Below are 25438 nucleotides of genomic sequence, written 5' to 3' on the forward strand. Positions count from 1 at the left end.
TTTTTTTCCCAGTCATATAATTTCTATATGTAGGTTTAAAGAGGTTGATATATTGTTACATCAACTCCACTTTAAAACCCTGTGAAGTCCGACTGGTTTTATAATTTTCAAGTTCAAATAATTTTACTTCAGCTCAAATGCACTACATGCTTCTCTGCTTCTCACCTGTGCATCTTCGTAGCTGTATCGTCCAGGGTCTTTCAGGTTTTGGCTGGTGCGCTCATAACTGTGGGAGTCCAGGTTAATAGAGCTGGGCGCTCCCTCTGCCAGGAACTCTGCCCAGATGTCCTGTGCCCTCTGTGCAACTTCGTGCTGAGGTATCCTCTTTAACTCCTGTACAGCCAGCCAGAACCTGCAACAGCACAAATAGAAACACACATCAGTGGCATAGACCTTTAAATCTGCATGCTATTCATGTAACTGATGATAACTTATCTTTAGATAGATTAGCGAGTTTAGGACAGTGAAAGCTTTCTGTATGATTAAGGCGGTAAAATTAAAAGTGAAACATTCCTGCAAAGCAAACATAGTTTTCTCAAAACATGTCAGTATCCAGAACATTGTCTTACATGTATTTGATTTCTTTCTTTCTAAAATGCTCTTAAAACTTTCTCCTCCTTTCCTCGACGACACATGAGAATAATTTTCTTTTAAATATTGACACAGAGAAAAAGCTTAAACTGCGTTAAATACCAGGGGCAGCAGAGAAGCAGACTGCCTCCAATATTAGTTTCTATCTATATTGATCTGTTGACTGGTTTAGCAATATAGAGCGAAGCACCTCTGGGGTGTGCTTTGCTCACTCACTCTCTATTTCTCAATAACTGACACTCTCTCTTTCTGTGCCACTCCTCCAAAAGCTCCCTCATAAAACCAAAAGCAATTAAGGGTCCAGAAGAAGAGAACAACAGATGGAGGTGAGGAGACTGGTGGCGTAGCTGAAGTGTGAACAGCGATGTGAGTGTATGCCCTCCCGCTCTGCATCTCACCCTGCTTATGTGTGTGTGTGTGTGTTTTTTCTCTGTAGTGCATCTCCCCCTGGCTCAGAGGTATCAACAACCTCCATACTATCAGTTCATCCCCAGACTCTCATTCCTAACACGTTTCTGTCTCTCTCACTAGGTTTCAGAGATGCCTCATCTCCCTCTCCCACCCACACACTATAAAACACCCACTTATTGCTGCATAGGTGCATAAGGGACTAAATATGACAGTGCCTCGTGTGTAAATTTTTATTTAATGTGAGCTGTAAACCATTACAAGAACAAGTCAAAGAAATCAAAAACATTCATGGACCTAAAAATTAGACAGATTGAGGAAAAGTTGCCACGAGCCTAAAAAGAGATTCAAAATGTTTTGTGACATGTGCTAGCAGTTTCTCTTAGTATGCTTACTGCCGGTGCTCTACAACTCTGTTTTTGATGTGCAGACAGAAGTAAAGTAGTTCTGTGAAATCTTATTTCCCTTTGAAGCTTTCCTTTAAGGCACGACAATTTAAATTATGTCTTAAATGCATAGGAGGAGTGTGGTTGTCTGTTTAAAGAGGCCCTGTGGTAGGGCGCGTTGTGTACTCTGCACCTCACCAGCAGAGCCAGCTGGGACAGGCTCTACTGCTGCTATGACTTTCAATTGAATAAGCAGTTAAGAAAATTGATGTGTACCTCATTAGCTCAGTCTTGCTATTTTTATCCCAGGTTTTCCAGCAGAGCTGCATCTTTTTCTTCTCTTCGATACAACATTGTTGTTTTTGGTGATAGACCCTTCAAAAAACTGTTTTTATCTTAGATTTATCCAACAGAGTAAACAAAACACTAGAAAAGATACATCTGCATAACATTGTAGCTCAGTATTGCTCCTTTCTAATACTGTTTTCTTTTCCTGAAATTTCGATGAGCAGAATTTTAGTGTGGTTTGTGCGCTTCTCTTTAAGTGTTCTAGGTATCTAAAAACTGGCAAACCTTCACTTGATTGCTCTTCCATGTTCCAAGTGGGTTGAAATGGTAGGTTGGAACAATGAGGTTGCCAAGAAGAAATAATTTCTGCCTATTTTCATGGAAGTGAAAGCTTTTGATCGACTCTTATACTCTCCTCACGTTGTTAAAGGGGAGCTGCACAAATGCCCAACTGAATGTCTTAAATTTTATCCCTATGAAGCACAGAGGATTTGTTATAATGCAGAATAAGCTGTCTTTAAAAATTCACCACAAAATCTGTGCTTGTGCACCACTTGCCTTTCTTCATTAATTGAGTTAAGTACAGCATGGTTAAAAAGAGCAGGAAAAATATCACTTCAACATACAACAGTGGAAATGATGACTGAAATATATTTTGCTCACCTGAGATTCTCTGAGCTAAACTCTGATTCTAGAAACTTGAGGAAAAGCTCCTGCCCTGCTGGATCTTTCAAGGCGTCCTCCAGAGAGAAGCCCCACTTCTTCACCCTCTGCTGACTGGGCTCCTTACTGGGAAAAATGGAGATAGGAATTGGCAGTTTATTGTTTTATATATATATGTATATTACAGCCCCTCTATAAAAATTTCTGTGGTTCCAAAATTATCATTGCAATATATTTGTCTTCCCCTCAAATTAAGCTGAAAAATCTGTAGTATTCATAAAACTCTACTTTCAATATGTTTTTGATACTAGTTACAATGTCCTTAAAAAAATAAAGAATGAAACTAGTGTCTGAGACTTAATTACAGCTGGGAAAGTGTGGACAGATCTAAAAAGTGAAAACAGAGGAAAGATGAAGACAGAGATGAGACATTAAAACTGCAAAATCCTCCTGATCTTTGGGACTCGCGAAAGGGTCTGATGTGGATGTGATACTGGTTTATGAAAAGGACATTATGACAGTGCTCATCTGAAATCCAATCATTACAATCTCTGCAGGGAATATGTTCTCTTATCCTGCAATTAATCAATTCAGATGAATTATTAAGCTACATTAGGCACAGTGATTATGTGTCTGATCTAATGAATTCCTGCGTATTCAGGAGTTCCAAGCATAGTGCACCTTGTTGAGAGCACTACTTTTCTGTATATTTTTAATAATTTGGTAGCTAGGCAGTTCATTTGTTTGATTGGTCTTATATGTGTTTTCTTTGATTTGGGCTGAGTGATCTGTAAATGTCCTTCACTAGTTCAAAAGTTCTCTGCCAAAGCAATTAGTGCTCGATCAGTTACACTTTGGCTTTACAAGAAAAAAATCATAAATGTATAGCAGCTACACGCCTCTTGAGCGCGAGTCGCAAGTTTGATTCCCACCTGGGGTCCTAGGCTTGACCCTCCATGCTATATGAAGTCATGCCGATACCCAACATCCACATTGACAGCGAAACAACTAGTAGCTCAGTGTTCCAACATTTAGAAGAAGGGACTGTTCAAAAAGCTAGAGACTGACGAGGTACAACACACATGCTACGGCAAGGGGGAGCCAGGACGACAGGTCAGGGGGTAGATATCATAACCCCCCCACCCAAGATTGGGTACCAAGTGCTTGGTACCCGTCTCCTTGAGTGCGAGAGTCCTGAAAGATCATGGTGAAACTTGACCTGACTGTGTGCTAAGATGGATCAATACATGAGGAGGACCACTACTGTTCTGCATATGTCTGAACCTGCTATAGATACGGAATTGAGTTGTCAGTTATCCTCCTGTGGATTTCATCAAGCTGTATGCCAAGAACGGGACATCGATTCACTGATCCACACCAGCTGCAATGGCATCGGAATGTCATTCGGGCTAGAGATGAAGGTGGTCAGAAGTGAGGGGATTAAACTACCAAACTAATAAGATGGCCAAAGGAGGAGCCTTTGGCCATCTTATTAGTTTGGTAGCTAGAAGCCACTGACATCAAGACAAGGAAGCTCCAAGCAAGGAGGGTTTTCATAGCCTGTCAACGATGTTGATTAGCTGCGTATATACGAATGTGAATCGTATTATTGGCTGGACTATGGGATAAGGAGGCATCGTTCTAATCCCATAAGGGAGCAGCCAGTTACTTACTGACTAACACTGCAAAATAGAAGTATTTACTTTAATTCCAATTCAGGTTAGATTTTTTTTTTGTGCCCAACGCAGATTTTTTGTGCGCAGAGACTGTGCCAGCAGTGCGCAATTGCGCATGCGCACAGCTTAGATGGAGCATTGCTCAGGAACAACATCAGAGAACTCTGTCCTAGAAGAGCGCAGTCCTAGGAACAGCTAAGTTACTGCACCTTCAAGCTCCCTGGCCTCTAGTAGAGGATCCGAGCTTGAAGGCTAGACCGCCCGCATGAGTGAGAGGGGAATTTTAAAATGTTATTTTATATATAAAACAAAAAAAGATTCTTACAAACTTATCCAAGATACTAAAGTTGCCCCCTGATGCAACAAAGTGTGTTTGAATGTCGGAAAAAGCACTTGTATTTATGTCTATGTGAATGAGGCTTGTTACAGCAGCAAGATGGTGCTTTGAGTTTTCAAAGACCATTAAGCATTTAAGTTAGGAGAATTGTGCAGTGAAATGTCTGATTATCCAGATCGTTTAAATTTTTGAGTTGCGAATCAGGGTTAAAAATAAGCTGAGAAGTAGCAAAAAGAAATACTTTGGAATGAAAGTCGATCATCAACAATCATTTCTTCAACGACTTTGTCAGGACTTGCCTGCTGTCAGCAACTATATGATCAAGGGCAGCACATGGAGTACGGTCATATTTGAATCTGCCTTTTGTGAAATTGGTTTCCGTCTGTTTGATATTTACTTCCAAAACGGGGGTGTGGTGTGAGCTTTCATACTGCACACACCTGAGATTTTTAAAAAAGCGTTGAATAGGTGTCCTTGAAAAGAATTCCCTTCCCCTATGGGCTCTATGTGAAATTGGTTTTGAGATTTACACACCAAAAGGCAAAAAGGAAGGTTATAGGTTACAGAGCCCAGCAACAGAAAAAGTTGTTTGGAAATTATTTTAAAATAATCAATGCAAACAGTTTCCTCTAAAAATACCATGATTATGAAAACAACAACAACAAAACAGCATGCAGAGACATATCTTGAAATATTCACTGACAGTGATCGTACCTAGCCTCCAAATCCCAGAAAGTGGGGTCATCGCTGGTCCAGGGGTTGGATGGTTCAGGTGATGTCACAAATGGGTCATACTCCAAGTACTGCTCAGTGTAGGCTATCAGACTGACACACAACAGCAACAACACACATGGATACACATGACAAAGAAAAGGAGGCATTAGCTTGTCATATGTTTAGAGACAGCAGTGACATGCTGATGATTTGAGGTAAATGGTAATAGTGAACGGCATGTTTTTCTGCAGTAAAATTAAGAAACTGATGTCTTGAGTAGTCTGAGACAAACGGTAAGTGAGAGACAGAGTGAAGCAGAATGTCCTTCACAACAACAGCAACACTGTGCAGAAAATATTTTCCTTCTCACAGATTAAACAATAATGCAAGAATCCCCAAAAATATACAAATGTATGTACTACAACTTCGCTGCACTGCCAACGCATGACCTCAAGCTGTACGAAGGCGAGGAAAAACACACAACTTCTTCTCTTTACAGTAGTAATATCCTTCTAACCCTGCGGCACAAAAGCTTCATTATATCTAGCTATGACTTTTTGAGTTACATATTACAACACATGAAAATATGAGCTATATACATAAAAAGAAAAACAAAAATATCAAAATTACAAAAAACTGCAGAAACTCCATTTACTTAATTTCACCTCCTCACTACGTACGACTCTGGATACTGTAGCTCCAGTGAAAACTAAGGTCTCTAATCAGAAGTACCTGACCCCGTGGTATAATTCTCAAACACGTACCCTAAAGCAGATGACTCGTAATCTGAAGAGGAAATGGCGTGTCACAAATTTAGAGGATCATCATTTAGCCTGGAGAAATAGTTTGTTGCTTTATAAGAAAGCCCTCCGCAAAGCCAGAACAGCTTACTACTCATCACTGATTGAAGAAAATAAGAACAACCCCAGGTTTCTCTTCAGCACTGTAGCCAGGCTGACAAAAAGTCAGAGCTCTTTTGAGCCAACCATCCCTTTAACGTTAACTAGTGATGACTTCATGAACTTCTTCACAAATAAAATTTTTATCATTAGAGAAAAAATTACCAATAATCATCCCACAGATGTAATATTATCTACAGCTACTCTTAGTACCATTGATGTTAAGTTAGACTCTTTTTCTCCAATCGATCTTTCTGAGTTAACTTCAATAATTACTTCCTCCAAACCATCAACGTGTCTTTTAGACCCCATTCCTACAAAACTGCTCAAAGAAGTCCTGCCATTGATTAATTCTTCGATCTTATATATGATCAACCTATCTCTAATAATCGGCTATGTACCACAGGCCTTCAAGGTGGCTGCAGTTAAACCTTTACTCAAAAAGCCATCTCTAGACCCAGCAGTCTTAGCTAATTATAGGCCAATCTCCAACCTTCCTTTCATATCAAAAATCCTTGAAAGAGTAGTTGTCAAACAGCTAACAGATCATCTGCAGAGGAATGGTTTATTTGAAGAGTTTCAGTCCGGTTTCAGAGTTCATCACAGCACAGAAACAGCTTTAGTGAAGGTTACAAATGATCTTCTTATGGCCTCTGACAGTGGACTCATCTTTGTCCTTCTTGACCTTAGTGCAGCATTCGATACTGTAGACCATAATATCCTATTAGAGCGATTAGAACATGCTGTAGGTATTACAGGTATTGCACTGCAGTGGTTTGTATCATATCTATCTAATAGACTCCAATTTGTGCATGTAAATGGAGAGTCCTCTTCACACACTGAGGTTAATTATGGAGTTCCACAGGGTTCAGTGCTAGGACCAATTCTGTTTACATTATACATGCTTCCCCTAGGCAGCATCATTAGAAGACATAGCATACATTTTCACTGCTATGCAGATGACACCCAGCTCTATCTGTCCATGAAGCCAGATAACACACACCAATTAGTTAAACTGCAGGAATGTCTTAAAGACATAAAGACTTGGATGGCCACTAACTTTCTGCTTCTTAACTCAGATAAAACTGAGGTCATTGTACTCGGCGCTGAAAAGCTTAGAAATATGGTATCTAACCAGATTCTTACTCTGGATGGCATTACCTTGGCCTCCAGTAACACTGTGAGGAACCTTGGAGTCATTTTTGACCAGGATATGTCCTTCAACGCACATATTAAACAAATATGTAAGACTGCGTTCTTCCATTTGCACAACATCTCTAAAATTAGAAATATCCTGTCTCAGAGTGACGCTGAAAAACTAGTTCATGCATTTATTACTTCCAGGCTGGACTACTGCAATTCATTATTATCAGGATGTCCAAAAAACTCACTAAAAGGCTTCAGTTAATCCAAAATGCTGCAGCAAGAGTACTGACAGGGACTAGAAAGAGAGAGCATATTTCTCCTGTTTTGGCTTCCCTTCATTGGCTTCCTGTTAAATCCAGAATTGAATTCAAAATCCTGCCCCTCACATACAAGGTCTTAAATAATCAGGCCCCATCTTATCTTAATGACCTTGTAGTACCATATCACCCTATTAGAGCACTTCGCTCCCGCTCTGCAGGCCTACTTGTTGTTCCTAGAGTATTTAAAAGTAGAATGGGAGGGAGAGCCTTCAGTTTTCAGGCCCCTCTTCTGTGGAACCAGCTTCCAGTTTGGATTCGGGAGACAGACACTATCTCTACTTTTAAGATTAGGCTTAAAACTTTCCTTTTTGCTAAAGCATATAGTTAGGGCTGGACCAGGTGACCCTGAATCCTCCCTTAGTTATGCTGCAATAGATGTAGGCTGCCGGGGGATTCCCATGATGCATTGAGTTTTTCCTTTCCAGTCACCTTTCTCACTCACTATGTGTTAACAGACCTCTCTGTATTGAATCGTATCTGTTATTAATCTCTGTCTCTCTTCCACAGCATGTCTTTTATCCTGTCTTCCTTCTCTCACCCCAACCGGTCGCAGCAGATGGCCGCCCCTCCCTGAGCCTGGTTCTGCCGGAGGTTTCTTCCTGTTAAAAGGGAGTTTTTCCTTCCCACTGTCGCCAAAGTGCTTGCTCATAGGGGGTCATATGATTGTTGGGCTTTTCTCTGTATCTATGAAGCGCCTTGAGGCGACATTTGTTGTGATTTGGCGCTATATAAATAAAATTGAATTGAATTGAATTGAACTTATGTGTTTCCAGACCTTTTATTTTTGATGATTCCAGAGAGTTTTAAATTGACTAACAAAATTGACTAACAAATAAATGCAATTCCAGATACCAGGATACCAGGATCCATAAAAATCATAGACACCAGGCCAACAGAAGTTATAGAAGCTCAATACAATACAGTACATTCTGTAACAGCAATGAGCAAGATAAGCAGGGTATCAGGACCACGGACAGAGACAGCATCGGCCCAGAGTTTGTTTGGATGTTCTTGTGCAGAGTTCTCTGAATGAGCAACAATGTAGTAGAAACTTGATGTCCACCTGAGGATGACACCTACAAGAGCTGCCCAGCCATGAAAATGAGAGTGACCCATTCTTTTGCAAATGTTTGGAAGGATATTATAAGCTTTGGCAATGGGACTGAAAACAATAATGCTGTGTGTGGCCCAGTGCTTATGTCCACATAGTGTAGTTAAAGACTTGTTCTCAGTTGAAGTTCAAATCATTAAACAGGGCAAGATGGTTGAAACTGTACAGTGAGCAGTTTTTTAAAAGACTACAAAAACACAATGTTTTGTTCTTAATGTGTTAAAGGAAAAAGTATAGTCTTTATGGGGCTGGAATATTGTACAAAAATTATTTAAAATGAAAATTGTGCAGTTTCACATCACATCCCAAACATCCTCTCTAGAACCCTTGATCTATGGTGTATTATTAGGTCAATACTTATTCAAATTTTGAAAATGTGACATCATATTGATAATTCAAGAGAATGAAAGTAATGAAAATGCATGTTGAGCCCGAATGTCACATTGTCTTTAGACCTGTATATCTAATAGTCACACTGAGCATGAAAATCCAGGAGCAAAATACAGCCTTACTGAACCACTTCATACCCAAACAGCAAAAGCAGCACTCTGGACTCAAAGCTTTGTCACACTTACTGGTAGGCTTCACTTCTGAATGTCAAACTGAAACCTCCACAGGTTCAAATAAGGTGTCAAGAAACCTATTACCCCCTGTCTGCCACTCCTCTAGGAGAGTTACAGTACAGGGTAGGCCAGAAGCACAGAGCTTTGTCTGATTATGGATGGTCAGAGAGTACAGGAGATGGGAACGGAGCACCTTAGTGACAAAGAGTGCCTCACAAGATTGACAAGATAAGAAATTGGACATGATGCTGTGCTGCATTTTAAATGTGTATGTGTAAGTTTCCTGTACCTTTCAGCAACTTTGGACATCTTCATGCAGTGACGATCTAGCTGGGTATTCAGGAATACGATCTGAAAAAGACAATGAGCAATAAACTATACCAAAAAATCTTTTCATATAAAGGTTTTTGAATCTGATTGCATGATCTCAACCAGAGCTAGCAAATACCTGTAACAGAAATAAATGAAAAGGAGCTTGTTGAGTCAGCTGGCAGTGTCTATGTCAATCGGCAATACTGTTAGTGCTACCATTTCTCATAATTACTGTTTGTGCAAGAAAACAATCCAGCAGATTTGAAAAAATTTGACAAGGTGGGCACCGTACAAAATGTGTTACAATGTCTGCCAATCTTCTCTGTAATTGGCCTGTGGCTGTGAAATCCAGTGCTTGTGGCGTTAAAAGCAGAAAGAGCACAAAACACTGACATCTTCTCTAATGATGGCTTATAATTTTGTCAACATTTGAACGGATTTTTACCTCCTTTTCTACATCCTCCTTGGTGCCTTTCCTGCAGTGGTGTAAAGGAGTGTGTATGGGACTCTGAGACTGTGTTCCCTCCTCTATCACACCATACACCGACTGGGCCATTCAACCATGATGAGAGAGGAGAAGTGCGTAAGTATTAGAAGATACACTTATTTGCTTGCAGTGTGGGAAATGATATGTTATGTTGTTTAAAAAATGCAAGGGACATAAATTTTAACACAACTTACAAAACATTTTAAAAAAGGAATAAACTTGTTGCATGGGGTATATTTTAAAAAATCACTTTAAAAAGATTCCTGTCACAAAGTTGACAGCTAAGGTTATACCTTCTTAACTCGGTGAGGATTCTTCATGCGTCTACATTTCCTGATGTCCATCTCTGTGGTGTTAACACATCCAGGCTGCAGAAAAAAACACCCCAAGCAAAACAATGCCATTGCATCAGCACTATTTGAGAATGCGGATTAGGTGGGTGGCTATAATCTCACATAGACAGGAAGTGTGTATGTGAGACTTACCACAGGTCTGTGGACATCCCAGAAAGCTCTCTCTTGGCTGTCCAGGATCTTCCTTTCAATTTTATCCTTTTTCCTGTCAATCCTGCAGAATAGAGCAGTGTTTTTTAACAATAATGAGGCTCAGAACAGACTCAGTCTACAGTGTACTCTGTAGCTTCATACACACTGTCTGCATCCACATACTGTGTAACTCTGTGTTATTCCAGGTACTTGAATACTTCCAGTTTTTTGATACCTACATTTCATTTTTCAAAAAGAAATTAATCTAAAAATTAAGAATATTCATCTTGAGTTAAAAAAGCATTTAAAATTGTCTAACAGGCATCAAGAATAAGAAGTTGTTGATCTTCATAATGTTTTAATAAGTTATGACACTGGCACAGTGCATTATGTTTGTTTATGTGCTAGACTTCCACATTGTTACTTATTTAGGAAGAAGAAGAAGAATTAGAAAACATTTTAATACTAGTTTCGTGAATCATGATCAGATTAGAAATGCTGGTCATATATACCTGGAACCAAAATATGGAAGCAAATGTAATAATAGCAGTTCTCTTTATTTAACAAAGATCTTGGCAACATTTTGGAAATTACAGCTTTCCCTTTAACATCCCTCAGACTGATGTAACTGTGGATTCATAATCAAAAGAAGGCTGGCAAAGGATGGTGGAAAACAGAGCAGTGTGTACAGTCTCCACTCTTCTTCCATTTTCCATGTGTTCCAAGTAAGTGTTGCCTATGTTTGTTGGTTTAAAGAGCATCTGATTTGAAACACACCTGTAGACACGTCAATCCTAATCTCACAGTGGTAATCTTACACAAAACCACACGTACAAATGCTCACTTCTCGTGATTGCTTGTCTTTTACCTTGAGTGTGAATGACATCAGTGCATGCACTGCAGTTTCATGTGTTGCCTTGGTAACAGATCACACTTACTTGACCTGGGCCTCAGCCTGCATGTAGATAAACTCCCACTTCCTGGCAAAAGCTCTCTGCAGCCTGGCCAGGTTCTCCTGTTAGAAACATTATCAAAAGTCAACAAGGAAAAACAATAGTTGGAAAAAAAAATACTGTTAAATACATTTGACAGTTTTAAAGTTTGAGTCTGCTCCAAGAAGTAATTTAGATTTCATGCCATCACAGACACACGCCTGTCTGACCTTTAAGAGGCTGTATTTTTTTGGTCCCAGAGCTTGACGCACAGATCAATACTTGGACTAATAGCTTAGAGCAACAGTTCAACACTCACAGCCTCATAATCTGCCAGCTCCAGCCTCGTTTTGTTCTGCATGGTCCGCTTGCACAGGTAAATAGCTGAAGGAGAAAGAGAGAAAAAATTAATCACAGAGACATCCCTGTTCCTGTGCTCATCTCTCACTCTCTGTGCAACCCACCTCACCTCACCACCCATTTTACATGGACTACAATCCCTCTCAAGCTGCCTGCCTACCATTGGGATTATGAGGCAGTTTTAAGAGTCCCTGAACTCCCAAACCAAAAACTCCAGTCGTGGCTGTGTCTGAAAGGATGAAGGGCAGGAAATGGAATAGTGATTGACTAATCATGTCAGCTGTTCGCCTCCTCAACTAAAAGTACAGTGCTTACTGGGCTTCAGTGCTTACTGGGCTTCAGTGCTTTGCTCAGTGGGAGTTTGTTGAGCTTTACTTATAAATTGCAGGCTCATGTCTTCTCATCTGTTTACAGTTGCTTCATCTTTCTTCAGATCAGAAAAATCAGAAAAACATCTACATAGTCAAGACTTGAAATGAAACATTGTATTGAAAAGAATAGCATGGTTATATCACCTCAATAAAAATAAATAAATAAAGGTTAAAACTCTGTGTCTTGGTGAGACATTATGACATGAAAATATGTAGTTTTCATCAATTAATAAGAATATTATGACACATTGAAGTTAATGCATAAAGTTGATTCTCAGCGTTTTCTGTGGAAGAAACAATTTGTCACTCATCCATGTGACTCGGTCAGGCTCAGCTGACTGCAGGCATCCCCAATTAGTTACTTATTAATACTTCCCTACAGTGGAATATTTAATTGGTGTCTGCTTGTCATAATTACTTTTTAAGCTACACAGTCTAGCTTTTGCTGCATAAAGCTTGTTCAGAGTTGAGCTGACAGACAAGAATTGAAAAGTTAGATAAATTATCCAGTTATAATCTTTCTGCTGCTAATAAAAAGGCAGTCAGAAAACATGTTTTTCCAACGGTTTTGCCACAAGATCACATGTAGATTGATAAGATCCATATCTTATCCCTCAGCTATTATTGATTCATACCCTGCTGATGTTGGAGGTGTAGTTTGCACTTTACATAATACCTCAGATGCAGCTGTTGTAAATTAGATCAGAGACTGGGACCACAGAAAGCATTAGTTCCACCTTAAATTCAGTATAACATTATAGCAGGTTTGGTTCCATGCAGTGATGCTATATTACTGTTTCCAGCCCATGTATTCTATTTCTAATCCATTTAATTAATCTTATGACTAAAGCATTGATCTTTAAAACTTAAAGGACAATCAAAAACCACCAAATGTCAAGATATTCCTTGAAGTTTCTCACCATAGTCTGTGTTCTCAGGCTCCCAGCAGTTGGACGGCCAGAAATATGGCGCCTGAGGGCAAAACAAAGTAGAAATGTGAAAATCAAAAGTGATGCTGAATTGCTGCTGATTGTTCCCTGAACCTCCCAGGTCACGATTTATGAGTCAAAACTATTTGAGTGACGATGATGACCTTTACAAGATAGCCGTTTGCCTCTGAGACACAGTGGAGCACATGATTGTCTTGCTTCACCAATCAAAATATTTTTTATTATCAGGGCAGGAGAGATTCAGAACAGCCAACTTCTAAAACTTTTCACACCTCTGCAACACCCCAGGGGGCTATTATTTATGGAAAAGTATTGCAGAAAAACAATAAAAGAATGACAGCTGGGAAGTAAACAGTCAGAAAACAGAACAATAAGCCGACAGGCAAAGAACAGACAGGACAGGTTCTGTATTTGACAAAAAACTCCAAACCATCTGTAGTATTTTCATTGAGAAGAGATATTACATAATTGTGATTTTTCTGCCCTGTGTTTCTCTTTATCTTGCACTTGATTTGCCTCCAAAAGGAAATGCTAATGAGTGGTGATTATCTTTATGAAGCTCTTTCGGCTACAGCAAATAGACCTCCTCCTCCTCCCCTCTTTTATTCCACTTCACTTTGAAAGAGGAGAACCAAGGTCAAATAACCTAATGTGCACTGCTGGTTTAATTAAACTGCTCTTCTGGCTTCACTGGAGATTCAATCCTGTAACTGCAGTATGTATAGGAAGAAGATGCTACATAGAAATCATTCTAATCGTACCACATGCTGCTTTTGCATTCACAAATGAGGAATTTGAAAACATGGTTTCCTTTCTTTAATTAGAGAATTCAGTCTGGCATAATTAATATGCAAGCTTAATGCCACTGCCTTATCTGTGAACAGTGAAGGAGGCACAAAATGTCAGCCTTACTTTATTTTTTTTGTTCTTTGATATGAATCTCTAATTGTAGTGTGGGCTGCTACACTACATGTCCCTGTAAAGATTCTGGTAGCTGCCTATTTGGCCCGGACACAGACCTGCTTCCTCTGAGCTCTTGATGAATATTTTAACAGCTAACCATCCATTTTTAATAGGGTCACAGGATCCCAACATAGTACTGAAGAAACTGTAGTGGACAGGGCCCCAGTGCTTCTATAACGAAGCAAGTAATCGTCAGTGGCTGATTGGGATATTGTAGGCGACCCCACAGCTAGATTAAACTTGCTGGAGGTTTTTTATTATCTCTTACAATTACACAGAATGAAGAAGGCATTAGTGTGAGAGTCATGTCTGGCACAAAAGAGAACATAAAAGAAAAACTATTTTCATCTATTGACAATAAAGAGCCAGTACTCGAAACTTACTATATCTACATTTCAAAAGCTATCTGAATGTGCTGAGTCAACCACAATTTTTCCACCATGTTAAGAGTAGCTATCGAAAGTAACATCCATCCGTATGGAAGAAATATAGTATTATCAGAATTCAACTATTTTTAGACATTGAATTTATAACACTGAATTTTTATCCTCCAAATTTCCCTGCAAAAATATTCACCTGCAAAAATTCACCTGCAAAAAATTCAGGCAAATAAAGTTTTATAAATTCAATGTCTAAAAATAGTTGAATTCTGATGATGCTATATTTCTTCCATTCATCCATCCATTTTCTTCCGCTTATCTAGGACTGGTTCGTGGGGGCAGTAGCCCAAGCAGAGAAGCCCAGACCTCCCTCTCCCCAGCCACCTCCTCCAGCTTGTCCGGGCAGGCCAGCCAAGAGATATAATCTCTCCAATGTGTCCTGGGTTTGCCCCGGATCCTCCTACGCGAGTCGGTACCTTATTGTGGTGGACGGGTTTGCGTGACCCAGGGATCCCAGGGGCTATGTAGGGCTGTGCGATATGACCAAAATCTTATATCCCGATATAAAACATCTATCGTCCGATAACGATACAGTTATCTGACGATAGATGTTTCACAAAAATGTAACATTTTTTGTAAATTCTGTGAATCTCGGGTAGCTGAAGTGTTTCCAGCTGGACGTCGTGTATCTGGAGTCGAGAGTTTTACCGATGCATGAAACTACACATTTTTAGACATAGCTTGTAACAGCCGCCGTTTTCTTTGCGGCATGCTGCGGGGAAAAGCCTGTTCTAACGTTTGAGTCTAAGGTTTATTTTTTAGCACCTGACGGCTCTTTTTTACTTTATTTTTTGCCAGCTTGATAGAAACTCCATCATGATAGCTAGGACCCAGTACGAAAAAGTCAGCATAACTAAAATAAACTCCACCTAAACTTGGTTTATATCTGACCCAGATAGACTGCAGGTCATAACTTCTTACCTGAAGTTCAGTTCACCCGACACTCGGGCCGAATACAGCCTCGCCCTTTCCCTTATCCACCTGCTGGCCTCTACCATTTGCTAATCTGTCGGAAGCTCCGCGACAGCCACCACACAAAGTAACGAATAACGACCCTATCTAAACCCCAGTAACGATTAACGCGTTCCTGATTTTGGCATAATAACTAGTTATCATGCTCGTTATCACAATAATAACGTAGTTACTGTAATGTGTTACTTTATAACGCGTTAGTCCTTACATTGCTCAAGAGTAACAGTCACAGGGACAGAGCCCTGTTTTAGGACTGTTTTATGACAGACTATTGTTGTTACCAAGTAGCTTTCCCTTAACTGCTTTTCTATTCCAAGAGTATTAGGTATCTGTAAAGTTTCTAAGCTATTTCTTCAAACTGTAATCTGGTTTTAATCACATCACACATCACATCCAGAGTTTCAGGTAATCATTAGCTATCCAGTTTCATATAGTGGTTCAATCCCTTACTTACTCACTTGAATTTTTCACCCATCTATACAGAAAATAATTTTACGATATTTATCAAATCAAGACACTAACCTAGAATTAACTGTGAAGTATCAGTTCTCATTAAGCTTCACATCAGGTATAAATCTTGAGTTTGCTAATAATTAAATGTGGCCATATCTCCTATAGCCTTCTCTGTGTTTTTAACCACTTGGTGTGTCCGCTCACCTGGAAGCGGTAGAAAGTTCCATCGTCTTTCAGGGTGAGGACATGGTCTGAGATTGGGAAAAAGTACCCCTGAGCTGCAATTAAACTCCCAATGTGCATCGCCTCAGCTGGAAAAGGAGCAGAATAAAGAGATAAATAGATTACAGTAGATTCCTCAGCATTTACATTGCAGTATGGATAGAATTAAGTTGGTTGAAACAACATCTAGACAATGAGATCAAATATGACAGTCATGGAACTGATATTTTGTAACATTACATTAATACAAAACTATGAATCACCTGCCAAATATACCATCCCTGGAATATTTTTTGAAGTGGAACATTTTAAGAAATGCAAATATATCAACACAGCTTGTTGAACCTTCTTTGTTTTGTTTGTTTGTTTGTTTGTTTAAAGTGGCTTTCTGCTAGGACTATGGGAATCAGAGGTGGTTGGGATGTACATGGATGACTCAGTGACTGATTCACTGTCCAGGCCGTGGGCTATTGTACCAACAATAAACACTGCTCTCCCACCACCAGGCTTTAGGTCAGGCCAACGAAACAACAAATATAATACAAATTCTGTTTGTTAAAAAAAACAACCTAGTTGCCTCTTTTCCTGTTTGGTATGTTTTCTCTATAGTATTAACTTGTAAATGATTTCTACAGATAATTGCCAAGTTTTTGTAGTTAGGTCTTCTGAACAACGATGCACCTGCTCACTATAAACATCTCTTCATTGTAAGCATTTATTGCAGGCAATTGTTCAAAAACCTATTATAAAGATAGACACACCCCTGTATTTCTTATTATATAGTGTGCATGCTTTTTATAAATAAATCCTGCTGTTCTGCTATCATGGGAGGTTGTGGCATTTAGAATTCATTCAGCAGAGTACACATACCTGGATCCTCAATGGACAGATTCTTCATTAGCCACTGTACAATATCTGCACCTGTATCAGATCAGATGAGGATAGATAAATGGCTGCAATACATGGTGTGTTTACAATAATGTACTGAAAGATATAGATTTGGGATTAAACATACAGCAGCCTGGGGGGGATAGAAGGACACAAAAAACAAAACAAGGGTCAGTTTAGTAGTTACCCCTTGCTAGTAACTGGAGTAGCTTTCACCTTCAGAACCGCCTTGATTTTTAGTGCCATAGATGTAACAAGGTGTGGGAAACATTCCTCAGAGATCGTGGTCCAATAAAGACATGATAACATTTTGCAATTGCTGCAGATTTGTCAGCTACACATCCAGATCTTTTAGATAGAGAATTAGCAATGTAGGCCATTTAAGTAAAATATAATGTTAACCATGACCAAGAAACCAGTTTGAGAGATTTGAGCTTTGTACTATGGTATATTATCCAACTGAAAGAACATGGGTACTGTGTGGAAATACAGGGATGGATGTTGACAGCAACAATACAATGCTCGCTTGGTAGTAATGGACCATAGTGAGCCAAAAAAATATCAGATCAGGCAACATTTCTTTCATCTTCTGTTGTCAAACCCTGCATCAATTGTAGCCTCAATTTCCTGTTTTTAGCTGGCAGTAGTGCCATCCAGTATTTGAGTGGGGAAATCCCAGTAAATCAGTTTCCAAAATACTCAGAGCAGCTCATCTGACACCAACCACCATGTTCAAGGTGTGAGGGATTAGAAATTATTTTACTGCTATTGTTAATAATCATCATCATTACCATTGCATTAATAATACAATCTACAGTATTGATATTGTATTCAGATGTTTAAACATATTGGTACCCGATTAGCCTTTATTACAGGTGCAGTTATAATCACTCTAAACTGTTGAGTTGAATCTATAATCTTAAATGCTTTTGAATGCTTGTTATAATCTGAAATGTGTACATGCTGGCCTTCTGTCGAGTGGAAAAGGTTACAAGTTGAAAATGAGTGCATTTCATGATGACACACACACAAACACACAGTAGACTTTATCTCATTTATAGGTGAGAGGTTAATCATGTTTGCTTGTAACTCTAAAATTGTCTCTGCAAAAAGAGGAACAGTTTGGTTTTCCAGACGGGAAGTGAAAGTCAGAATGCTGACAGCAAGCATCTGCTGTGGAGACGGAGACAATGTTATTTTAAACTGTCTTAAGTCATTGTGGTTTTGAAACCTATGTATGAACTGTATCTGAGTGACGTTTAGAGGTGTAGTAAATTTAAGCCCAGAAGGTATAAAACACCTGCTTATGCTCTGTAAGTCGGGGATCGGCGCTGTCTGCGTACAGCGGGCGGTCTTCCCACGCGTGTCATTAAAATCATCGTTTGACTCCACCCGGCTGGACCAGTGTTGTTATTATGGAAGTTGATTACCTCCTCTACCCCTCCTCAATATTGGAACCTTAACATTTTGGGAGGCTCGTCCGGTTATTGAGGAGGGAGAGTGAGTTGGAGGCTTGGACAGAGAAATCCGGGGTCCGAGGTGGTCAGACGGGCAGGCACGAATATCAGTGGTCAAAGTGAGTGGGCATAAGCCGGCTTATCCAAAGGTAAGGCACTACCTGTTGAAATTTCCAAATGTGCCAGATTGGACATGAAAAAAGTAAAGTCTACTCACTGAAATTACTGGTGAATGTCTGTTTTGATTTTGGTGAAAATCTCATGAGAAGTTAAAGCAGTTGGACTGCTAAAAGGATTTAATGCGGTTGGACCGCTAAAGGATTTAAAGCAGTTGGACTGCTAAAAGGATTTAATGCGGTTGGACCGCTAATGAGGATTTAAAGCAGTTGGACTGCTGAGTGAATTTAGTTTAGTAGGGAATTGGGTTATTTGTGGGTTAAAACCCTTATTGGTTATAAGGTTGGACCTGCTTCAGTCTTACACTTTTTTGGGTGTTTTACTGTTGTTCCAAAGTATTATAAATTGTTTGAGGACGGTGGTTGGACCACTAGGAGGCGCAGTGCTCAGAGGTAACGCTTGCCAAGGCCAGGGACGCCTAGGCCTTGTCCTCTTTGAGGGATAGTCAGTTGGTCACTGTGGAGCTTGGGGCACTCCAGAATAACTAGTGGTTGGACCACTTTACCGTTTGGAACGGTATCTGCACTTTTTTTGGGCAGCAAAGGTTGGACCTTGGGTGTTGGACACTTTTAAATTAAGTTAGGGATTTTAGAGATGAGGCCAGAAACTGTTGGACAGATACTGGTTAATTGATCACAAAAAAGTTGGACTTTATCGGTTGGACCGTTAACTTAAATTTGTCGAAATTGTTTAGGCGCTAAAGCTGTGAGGCCTGACAGTGGTTGTAAATATAAGACGTCTGTGTAATATAGAATAAGAGATCTCTGTGTGAAAGGAGGCTGAGTCTGTGCTGGAGCTATTTTTAGACTGTGTGTGTGTGAATGTGAAAATGCAAATTAGTAAGCAGTGAACTGCTTAAACCATAGTTGGTTTCATAAATACTGCTGCATGCAAACATTGCTGAATGCGTGTGCTTAAGACACCATTTATGTTTATTAGAGGGCTATAAATAGAGTTCGAATTGATTGCTGTGAATGTGTGATCTGTGACTAAGTTTGGATATATATATATATATATATATATATATATATATATATATATATATATATATATATATATATATATATATATATATATATATATATATAAATAAGACTTAAGACTAACATGTTACTTTCAGTAATAACCTTTCTTCAGCAATAAATGCTGGTGTGTTTTATTTTTTAAGGTGTGTGCTGTGAGAATTAATAGAGGTTTAAATTTTTCTTTGACTTGCTCTTTCTGATTATGAAAAGCATGTCTAGAATACTCTTAGGAAAGCGTATTTTGAGTTATATTCCTCAACTTCTGTCATAGTTTAAGAGTGTGAATGTTGAGAGAAGCAGGTTTTAAGTGATTGGGTGTGATTTGTACAAAAATAATAAGTAAGAAAAACTTAGGAAAGTTGATAGTAGAGTGAGTGAAAAGTGGAAGTCTGAGAGAAAATAGCAGCTGTGTGTGTGACAGTAAATGGTGTGTGTGACAGGAACTCTGCATGCCCATAAAAGGAACTGACTGTGACAAGTGAGCACCCAGAGAGAGAAACAGATGAGTTAAACTCTAGGCAGATGAAGCAAATGGAGGTTTTAAGAAAAGAAATGAAAAGGATATTAATTGTATGCTTTAGTGTATCAATACAGGGGACTTCTCTCAACCTAGAACCTTGAGTACGGCGGCAAAACCATAGATTAACAGAATTGGGAGGAAAACAGGCCAGGTTTTGGCTTTAAATTTTACAGCTTGACCTCTCACTTTGTCCCCATCCTGAGAAGAAGCTCAAAGGACAGTTAATCTCCTGATGAAGACCGACAGAACATCGTGGACTTGAAGAATTAACAGCAGGCAAAAGACAGGGCAACTGAACCATTAAGACTGACAACGACTGACGACACCGGCAGCAGCATGTAAGAAAGCACGTGATGCAACATGTACTCTGAATTACAGGCTGGGCGGTTGAACAGTGGGATAAAGAACTGTGGGAAAGCACTGGACACTGATTTTCAGATTTGCCAGGCTTGGAGCAATCTTGAAAGAGACGACTGAATGGATCAACAGAGAAGAAGAAACCACGTGATGAAAACATGCATGGTGAACTGCAGGCTGGTAAGAGCAGTGTGACATGACTGTCTGAAGGCACTGAATGTGATATTTTGCCAGGCTGGGACTTGATCTAAAAGGAAAATACTGAAAAGATCAACGGAGAAGAAACAGAAGCAGCAAACCGTTGACTTGAGATTGTGTTTGCTGGAGATTTCAAGACAACACAGGACACTGTGAAGAGAAGGACAGAGACCGGTGAGAGGTGAAGCCCAGACGAGTTTGACTGCGAGAATACAGGGTATAATTGGGTTGAAATTGAAGCCTGAACTCATGATGGTTTAGAGATGTCCACCAGATCACAACAAAGAGGTAAACAGAAAATAGAAAACACACATACACAAATTGTTACATGTGAAATTATTTTTGGAAAGAATCAGAAGTGAGATAGTTTGAATGCAGAACTCAGTGGAAGATGCATGAATTAAACCTGATTATAAGACACATATGCAAAGCAGCTTACACTGCAGTTGACTCCACCCGGCCGGACCAGTGTTGTTATTATGGAAGTTGATTACCTCCTCTACCCCTCCTCAATATTGAAACCTAACAAAGGCCACTTAAATAATCTTTCTTCCCTATTTGGATGCTCCGTTTGAACCTCCAACCTACATGCCTAAATGCACTGAACAGGTGTAACTAACAAAGTGGCCAATGAGTGTAAATATACAAAAGTGCCTCAGTTTACACTTCCAAAACAAAACCTAGAGGTAATAGAATGATGATAACAAAATGCATAAGACATAATGCATAATCAAAGGCTTTCTGCATGCTAAAAACTAGGTTAGCTTATCAGTATTTTTCCCTCTAACAGAAAACGAAATCTCAAATGTTTCAACTATTTCACCCAAAACAGTGGTATTCATTTGAATATAAATATAAAAGATTTTAAATGTGATCCCATACCTCAAAAGATCAATATTTAGAGACTATAAAACTCTATTACAGTGGAATTAGAATATCTTCTACTTTCCTTAGTGAGGTGATGTTTAATTTCTTCATCAGTTATTAGTTTCTTAGCCTTCAGCACTCAGCTGCAAACATTTGAGAGATACTGTTCTGCATATCCATCAGCCGCTGTGGTAATTATGTTTATTGATACGCTCTGCTTATTGCATATTGTGTATGCATCTTCCATTAATGCAAAGACTGGGGTAGTGGTGGTGGTTAATAGTCTATGTTTTTGTTTTCATCATTTGTTTTGCTGCGAAAGCCTCCCACTGCAGCACCAGCCTGTTGGAATGATTTATGCTGTCAGTGAAAGTGATTACAGCCAGCTGGCAAGGGGGCTAACATTCATCCCTACCCATCAGGTTCAACTAACAAATAATGTTTTCTTTTGTTGTTTTTACTTCATTTAAATTCAAAGTTTATTCTGAAGTTCTACAGGAGAAGTCAGGGGTTGACTTCTTCACTTAAGGGCACCTTGATAGTAGGACAGCATTAGTCATTCTGTTTATGCACTTACACACTTTTTCAAACGTTTAATCATATGTTGTCTTCCCACTTTTACCTCCAGCTATTCAGCTTTTCTGTGCCTCAACAGACTGAAATGCAGCCACCAAGCAGATGATTATTTGAATACAAATGTGTGACCAAGCTGGAGAGCTAGGATGTACTGTATAGTGTTTCACAAAAAACCTTGCAAGATGGATTTTTTGGATGCCTACCCTTGTGTTGTGAAATAAACTAATGCTCTGTCTAGATGACAGGTAGGAAATTGATATCCTGCTCATACCGATCTGTATAGTGTATCATAAGTCTGCAATTAACAGACAGTTCACCTTTTTATAAAGTCTACCCAGATCATTAATATTTCTATATTTCCTTTTTTCAGGAATAATTCTTCACATACAACCTTAAAAAGAAGCTGAATAAGTATAGATCTCAAAATATCAAATTAAAGTACGTTGATTAAATTATCCTGGAATAGCTGATTGAACTGTCATTTTTCAGCCTCACTAAAACAAGAGGCCCAACAGACATCAGCATTTTTCATCGTCTCATTTTGTTCTCTGGGCACTTAATGTCTATCAGTGATGCACTTCTATAGTTAATGTTTGTACAGTGCAGGTTAGGTCACTTTTTTCTTGACATCTGTCTCTTTTGATTTCTTACCCGTAACGACACTGGGGATTTTTGTCATGAAACTTTTGACAGTTCTGATGGGTACACCGTCCGTCTCGTCCTGGATGCGAGTGATAATGTCTTCAATCTGTAGAATAAGGCAGAAGACAGAATTTAAAGGTTTGAACAAACGGAAACTTTTATCCATTTGAGACAAGTATTAGTTAAATGTACTTTATTTAGATTTTTCTTCAGATATTTAAACAGTTAATCTTTAAGTTGAAGTGCTGCATTACTTCAAACCAATACAATGGCAAGCGCTATGATTCATATTTAACACAAAGAAAATGCAGGATCAGCTCACTTCTCTTCAATTTATCAAGACAAGACTATCGTTAGCTGCAAAGACGCTGCTACAATTTCTACTGTAGAATAAAATATGGCTTGCAAGAAAGAAAAATTATACCATTCATTATATGGTCTAACAAACCAGTTAATTACATTGACTTTAAAATTCAAGTGTTTATAAATGCTTCATGGAAATTGATACCAGTGGAAAAAACACAGGTAGTTCATGAAAAACAAAAGCTCTTCTCCTTTTTCATTTTTTATAGGTTTAACTATACACTTCACCTCTCGCTGTAATGTTGTGTCAACCACAAGACTGAGTCACATGATAACTGAGTCTAATCTAAGCAGGAGTTGAGGTTCAGCAGGACAGCACATATCTGTGGCCCTTAATTACAATTGCACAGATGTTAAACAAAACACGTCACCCACTTTGCACTTAAGTAATCAGATTAGTATTTGATTATCTGGTTTTGATTGCAAGGTTGACACCCCCTCTCTCTTCACAGATGCTTTTTTTGTTTGCGTCAGGGAGTGGGAAGTGAGAAGCTGGTCGCTTTGGAGACAGCTATCGCACAATAACGCACAACCCGGCGGCTATATATAAACCTTGAATGGAACCCAGAGCAACGGCAGAGAGGCAGAGATAACCACATATGCTTTTTACATGTAGACAATTAAAGTGATCACAGAAAAGAAGTGCATTTCACCAGTTTTGAGAAAAACACATTCTACTTCCTACCTGTAGTGCCCATAGTTTATTTTACTGCAAATATGTCCTCGGTTTGTGCAATTTTGCGACCCTTATGAGTATATTTATAATGTGCAGCTGTCAGTGGAGTATAGTTCTAGGAGCCACCCACGCTGGGTTAAAGCTGATGACTTCCATAACAGATTCATGCAGACTCAATGTACAGTCTGTTTAAGACTGAACATATTCATCCACACAGTTTTTCAATATTCCTTTTTTAAAAAAAAAACATTGCACAATATCCAAAATAATTTAACAACATTGCTTTGCTGGTGTGCTTTTTTTCCTTGTATGAATAGCAGAATCCCGTGGATGCATAAAATCACCTCTTCAATGGCCCCCGTCTTTAGAAGCATTAAAATTTTGCTAAAAACAAGCAAGCATACAAACGCAGGGTGAGAGAGGTTAAAGCTGGCTTTAAATCTGCAAGAGAAGAGAAATTCATCCCTTTCATAAGAACAAAAGGAGCAAAAGCAACATATTGGCTTTGCTCTGTGTCTCTTTGAATAACTCAGCTGGGTAAAAGTGCTGTTTTCGCCACACAATTTTCCACTGCATGACTACCAGCAGTTTTTAAAAATATCACAGCTGGTTTTGGTTTGTTTTTATTGACAATGTGATTGCTATACAAATAAAATGCTGTACTCTTCTAGAGTCCACCACCTATTAACTGGATAAACACAGGCAGATAGAAAATTGGTGACTGAGGACTAAAAAGAAGCTATAGTTTATGCTATATGAAAGGCATTTAAGCTGCTTACACCTGAAAGTAATTAGGCAAATTTACCACTATCTCCTATCATAAACCTCCTGTCCTGTTGCAAGTACACAGGTGGCGTGAAAACGCAGTATTTGTGTCGTCGAAGGGCCTGCAAACATTCAAAAAAAAGAAATGACTGAAACACATCTTTCTCACTTTCCAGCACAGATGCTTCCAACCAGTCTGGAAATTCAAACTGACAAGTTTCCTGCTTTTACGCCTCTGGCCATCAGACTGCTGTCACCCTGTTCCTCTCTATAGATCCTGGCTGTCTGCCAAAAGCAAAGACATAGAGAGCTCCGGGCTACACTTCAAAATCAATACAACTAATATGATTGTAATAAGATGTTGATAGTGTGGAGGTAGCTGCTCAAATGACTTTAATGGCTTCCACTATCATGAACAATCTACTCCTGCTCCATTAATGAAAATAGGCATTCACAACACGTTTACTTCATGCTACAACAGCTGTCACCCACTGAATCTAAAATTGCCCAACACTACTTTGTATATCTGTGACGATGAAACACGAAAATGGTATTTTTGAAACAAAAAGGAGGAACATTAAAAAACAATTTTCTGTGTATTTTATAATATTTATCGTTACACATGACCAAGTTGAGTCGCTGTTGCTGTATGTGGTCTGACTTACTGCCTGTAGCGTTTGGTTTGCAGTTTTTGGTTATGGAGTTAGACTCCATCAGTGTGTGTGAAGCTGAGTGTGAAGTACGGGGATGAGAATTAGCTCCCACAAATCGGAGGCCATGACTCTGAGGAAAGGTTGCTGCCCAAAACATAGGAATTTAAGTACAGGTGTGGAAAAGTTTTGGAAGCAGCCAGATGCTGCAAATCAAAAACGCACTTG

The 25438-nt window shown here is 39.2% G+C and overlaps 1 protein-coding gene across 5 annotated transcripts in view; it reads right to left on the reverse strand.

Moving 5' to 3' along the window:
* The window catches only part of rgs6 (regulator of G protein signaling 6), a 107333-nt gene that overhangs the window by 3682 nt on the left and 78213 nt on the right, over window positions 1–25438 (reverse strand). For all 5 annotated transcript variants that reach the window (XM_085133734.1, XM_085133737.1, XM_085133736.1 and 2 more), the window contains 13 exons: window positions 22766–22862; window positions 16920–16970; window positions 16032–16138; window positions 12970–13021; window positions 11638–11702; window positions 11325–11401; window positions 10387–10468; window positions 10195–10269; window positions 9860–9961; window positions 9392–9453; window positions 5064–5174; window positions 2337–2462; window positions 166–352 (listed from right to left, as the gene is read on the reverse strand). In XM_085133734.1, the coding sequence (XP_084989860.1) occupies window positions 166–352; window positions 2337–2462; window positions 5064–5174; window positions 9392–9453; window positions 9860–9961; window positions 10195–10269; window positions 10387–10468; window positions 11325–11401; window positions 11638–11702; window positions 12970–13021; window positions 16032–16138; window positions 16920–16970; window positions 22766–22862 (1194 nt within the window). The remainder of the gene's footprint in view (window positions 1–165; window positions 353–2336; window positions 2463–5063; window positions 5175–9391; window positions 9454–9859; window positions 9962–10194; window positions 10270–10386; window positions 10469–11324; window positions 11402–11637; window positions 11703–12969; window positions 13022–16031; window positions 16139–16919; window positions 16971–22765; window positions 22863–25438) is intronic.

Source organism: Neolamprologus multifasciatus, chromosome 15 (assembly GCF_963576455.1).
Source record: "Neolamprologus multifasciatus chromosome 15, fNeoMul1.2, whole genome shotgun sequence".
NCBI classification, from domain to species: domain Eukaryota; kingdom Metazoa; phylum Chordata; class Actinopteri; order Cichliformes; family Cichlidae; genus Neolamprologus; species Neolamprologus multifasciatus.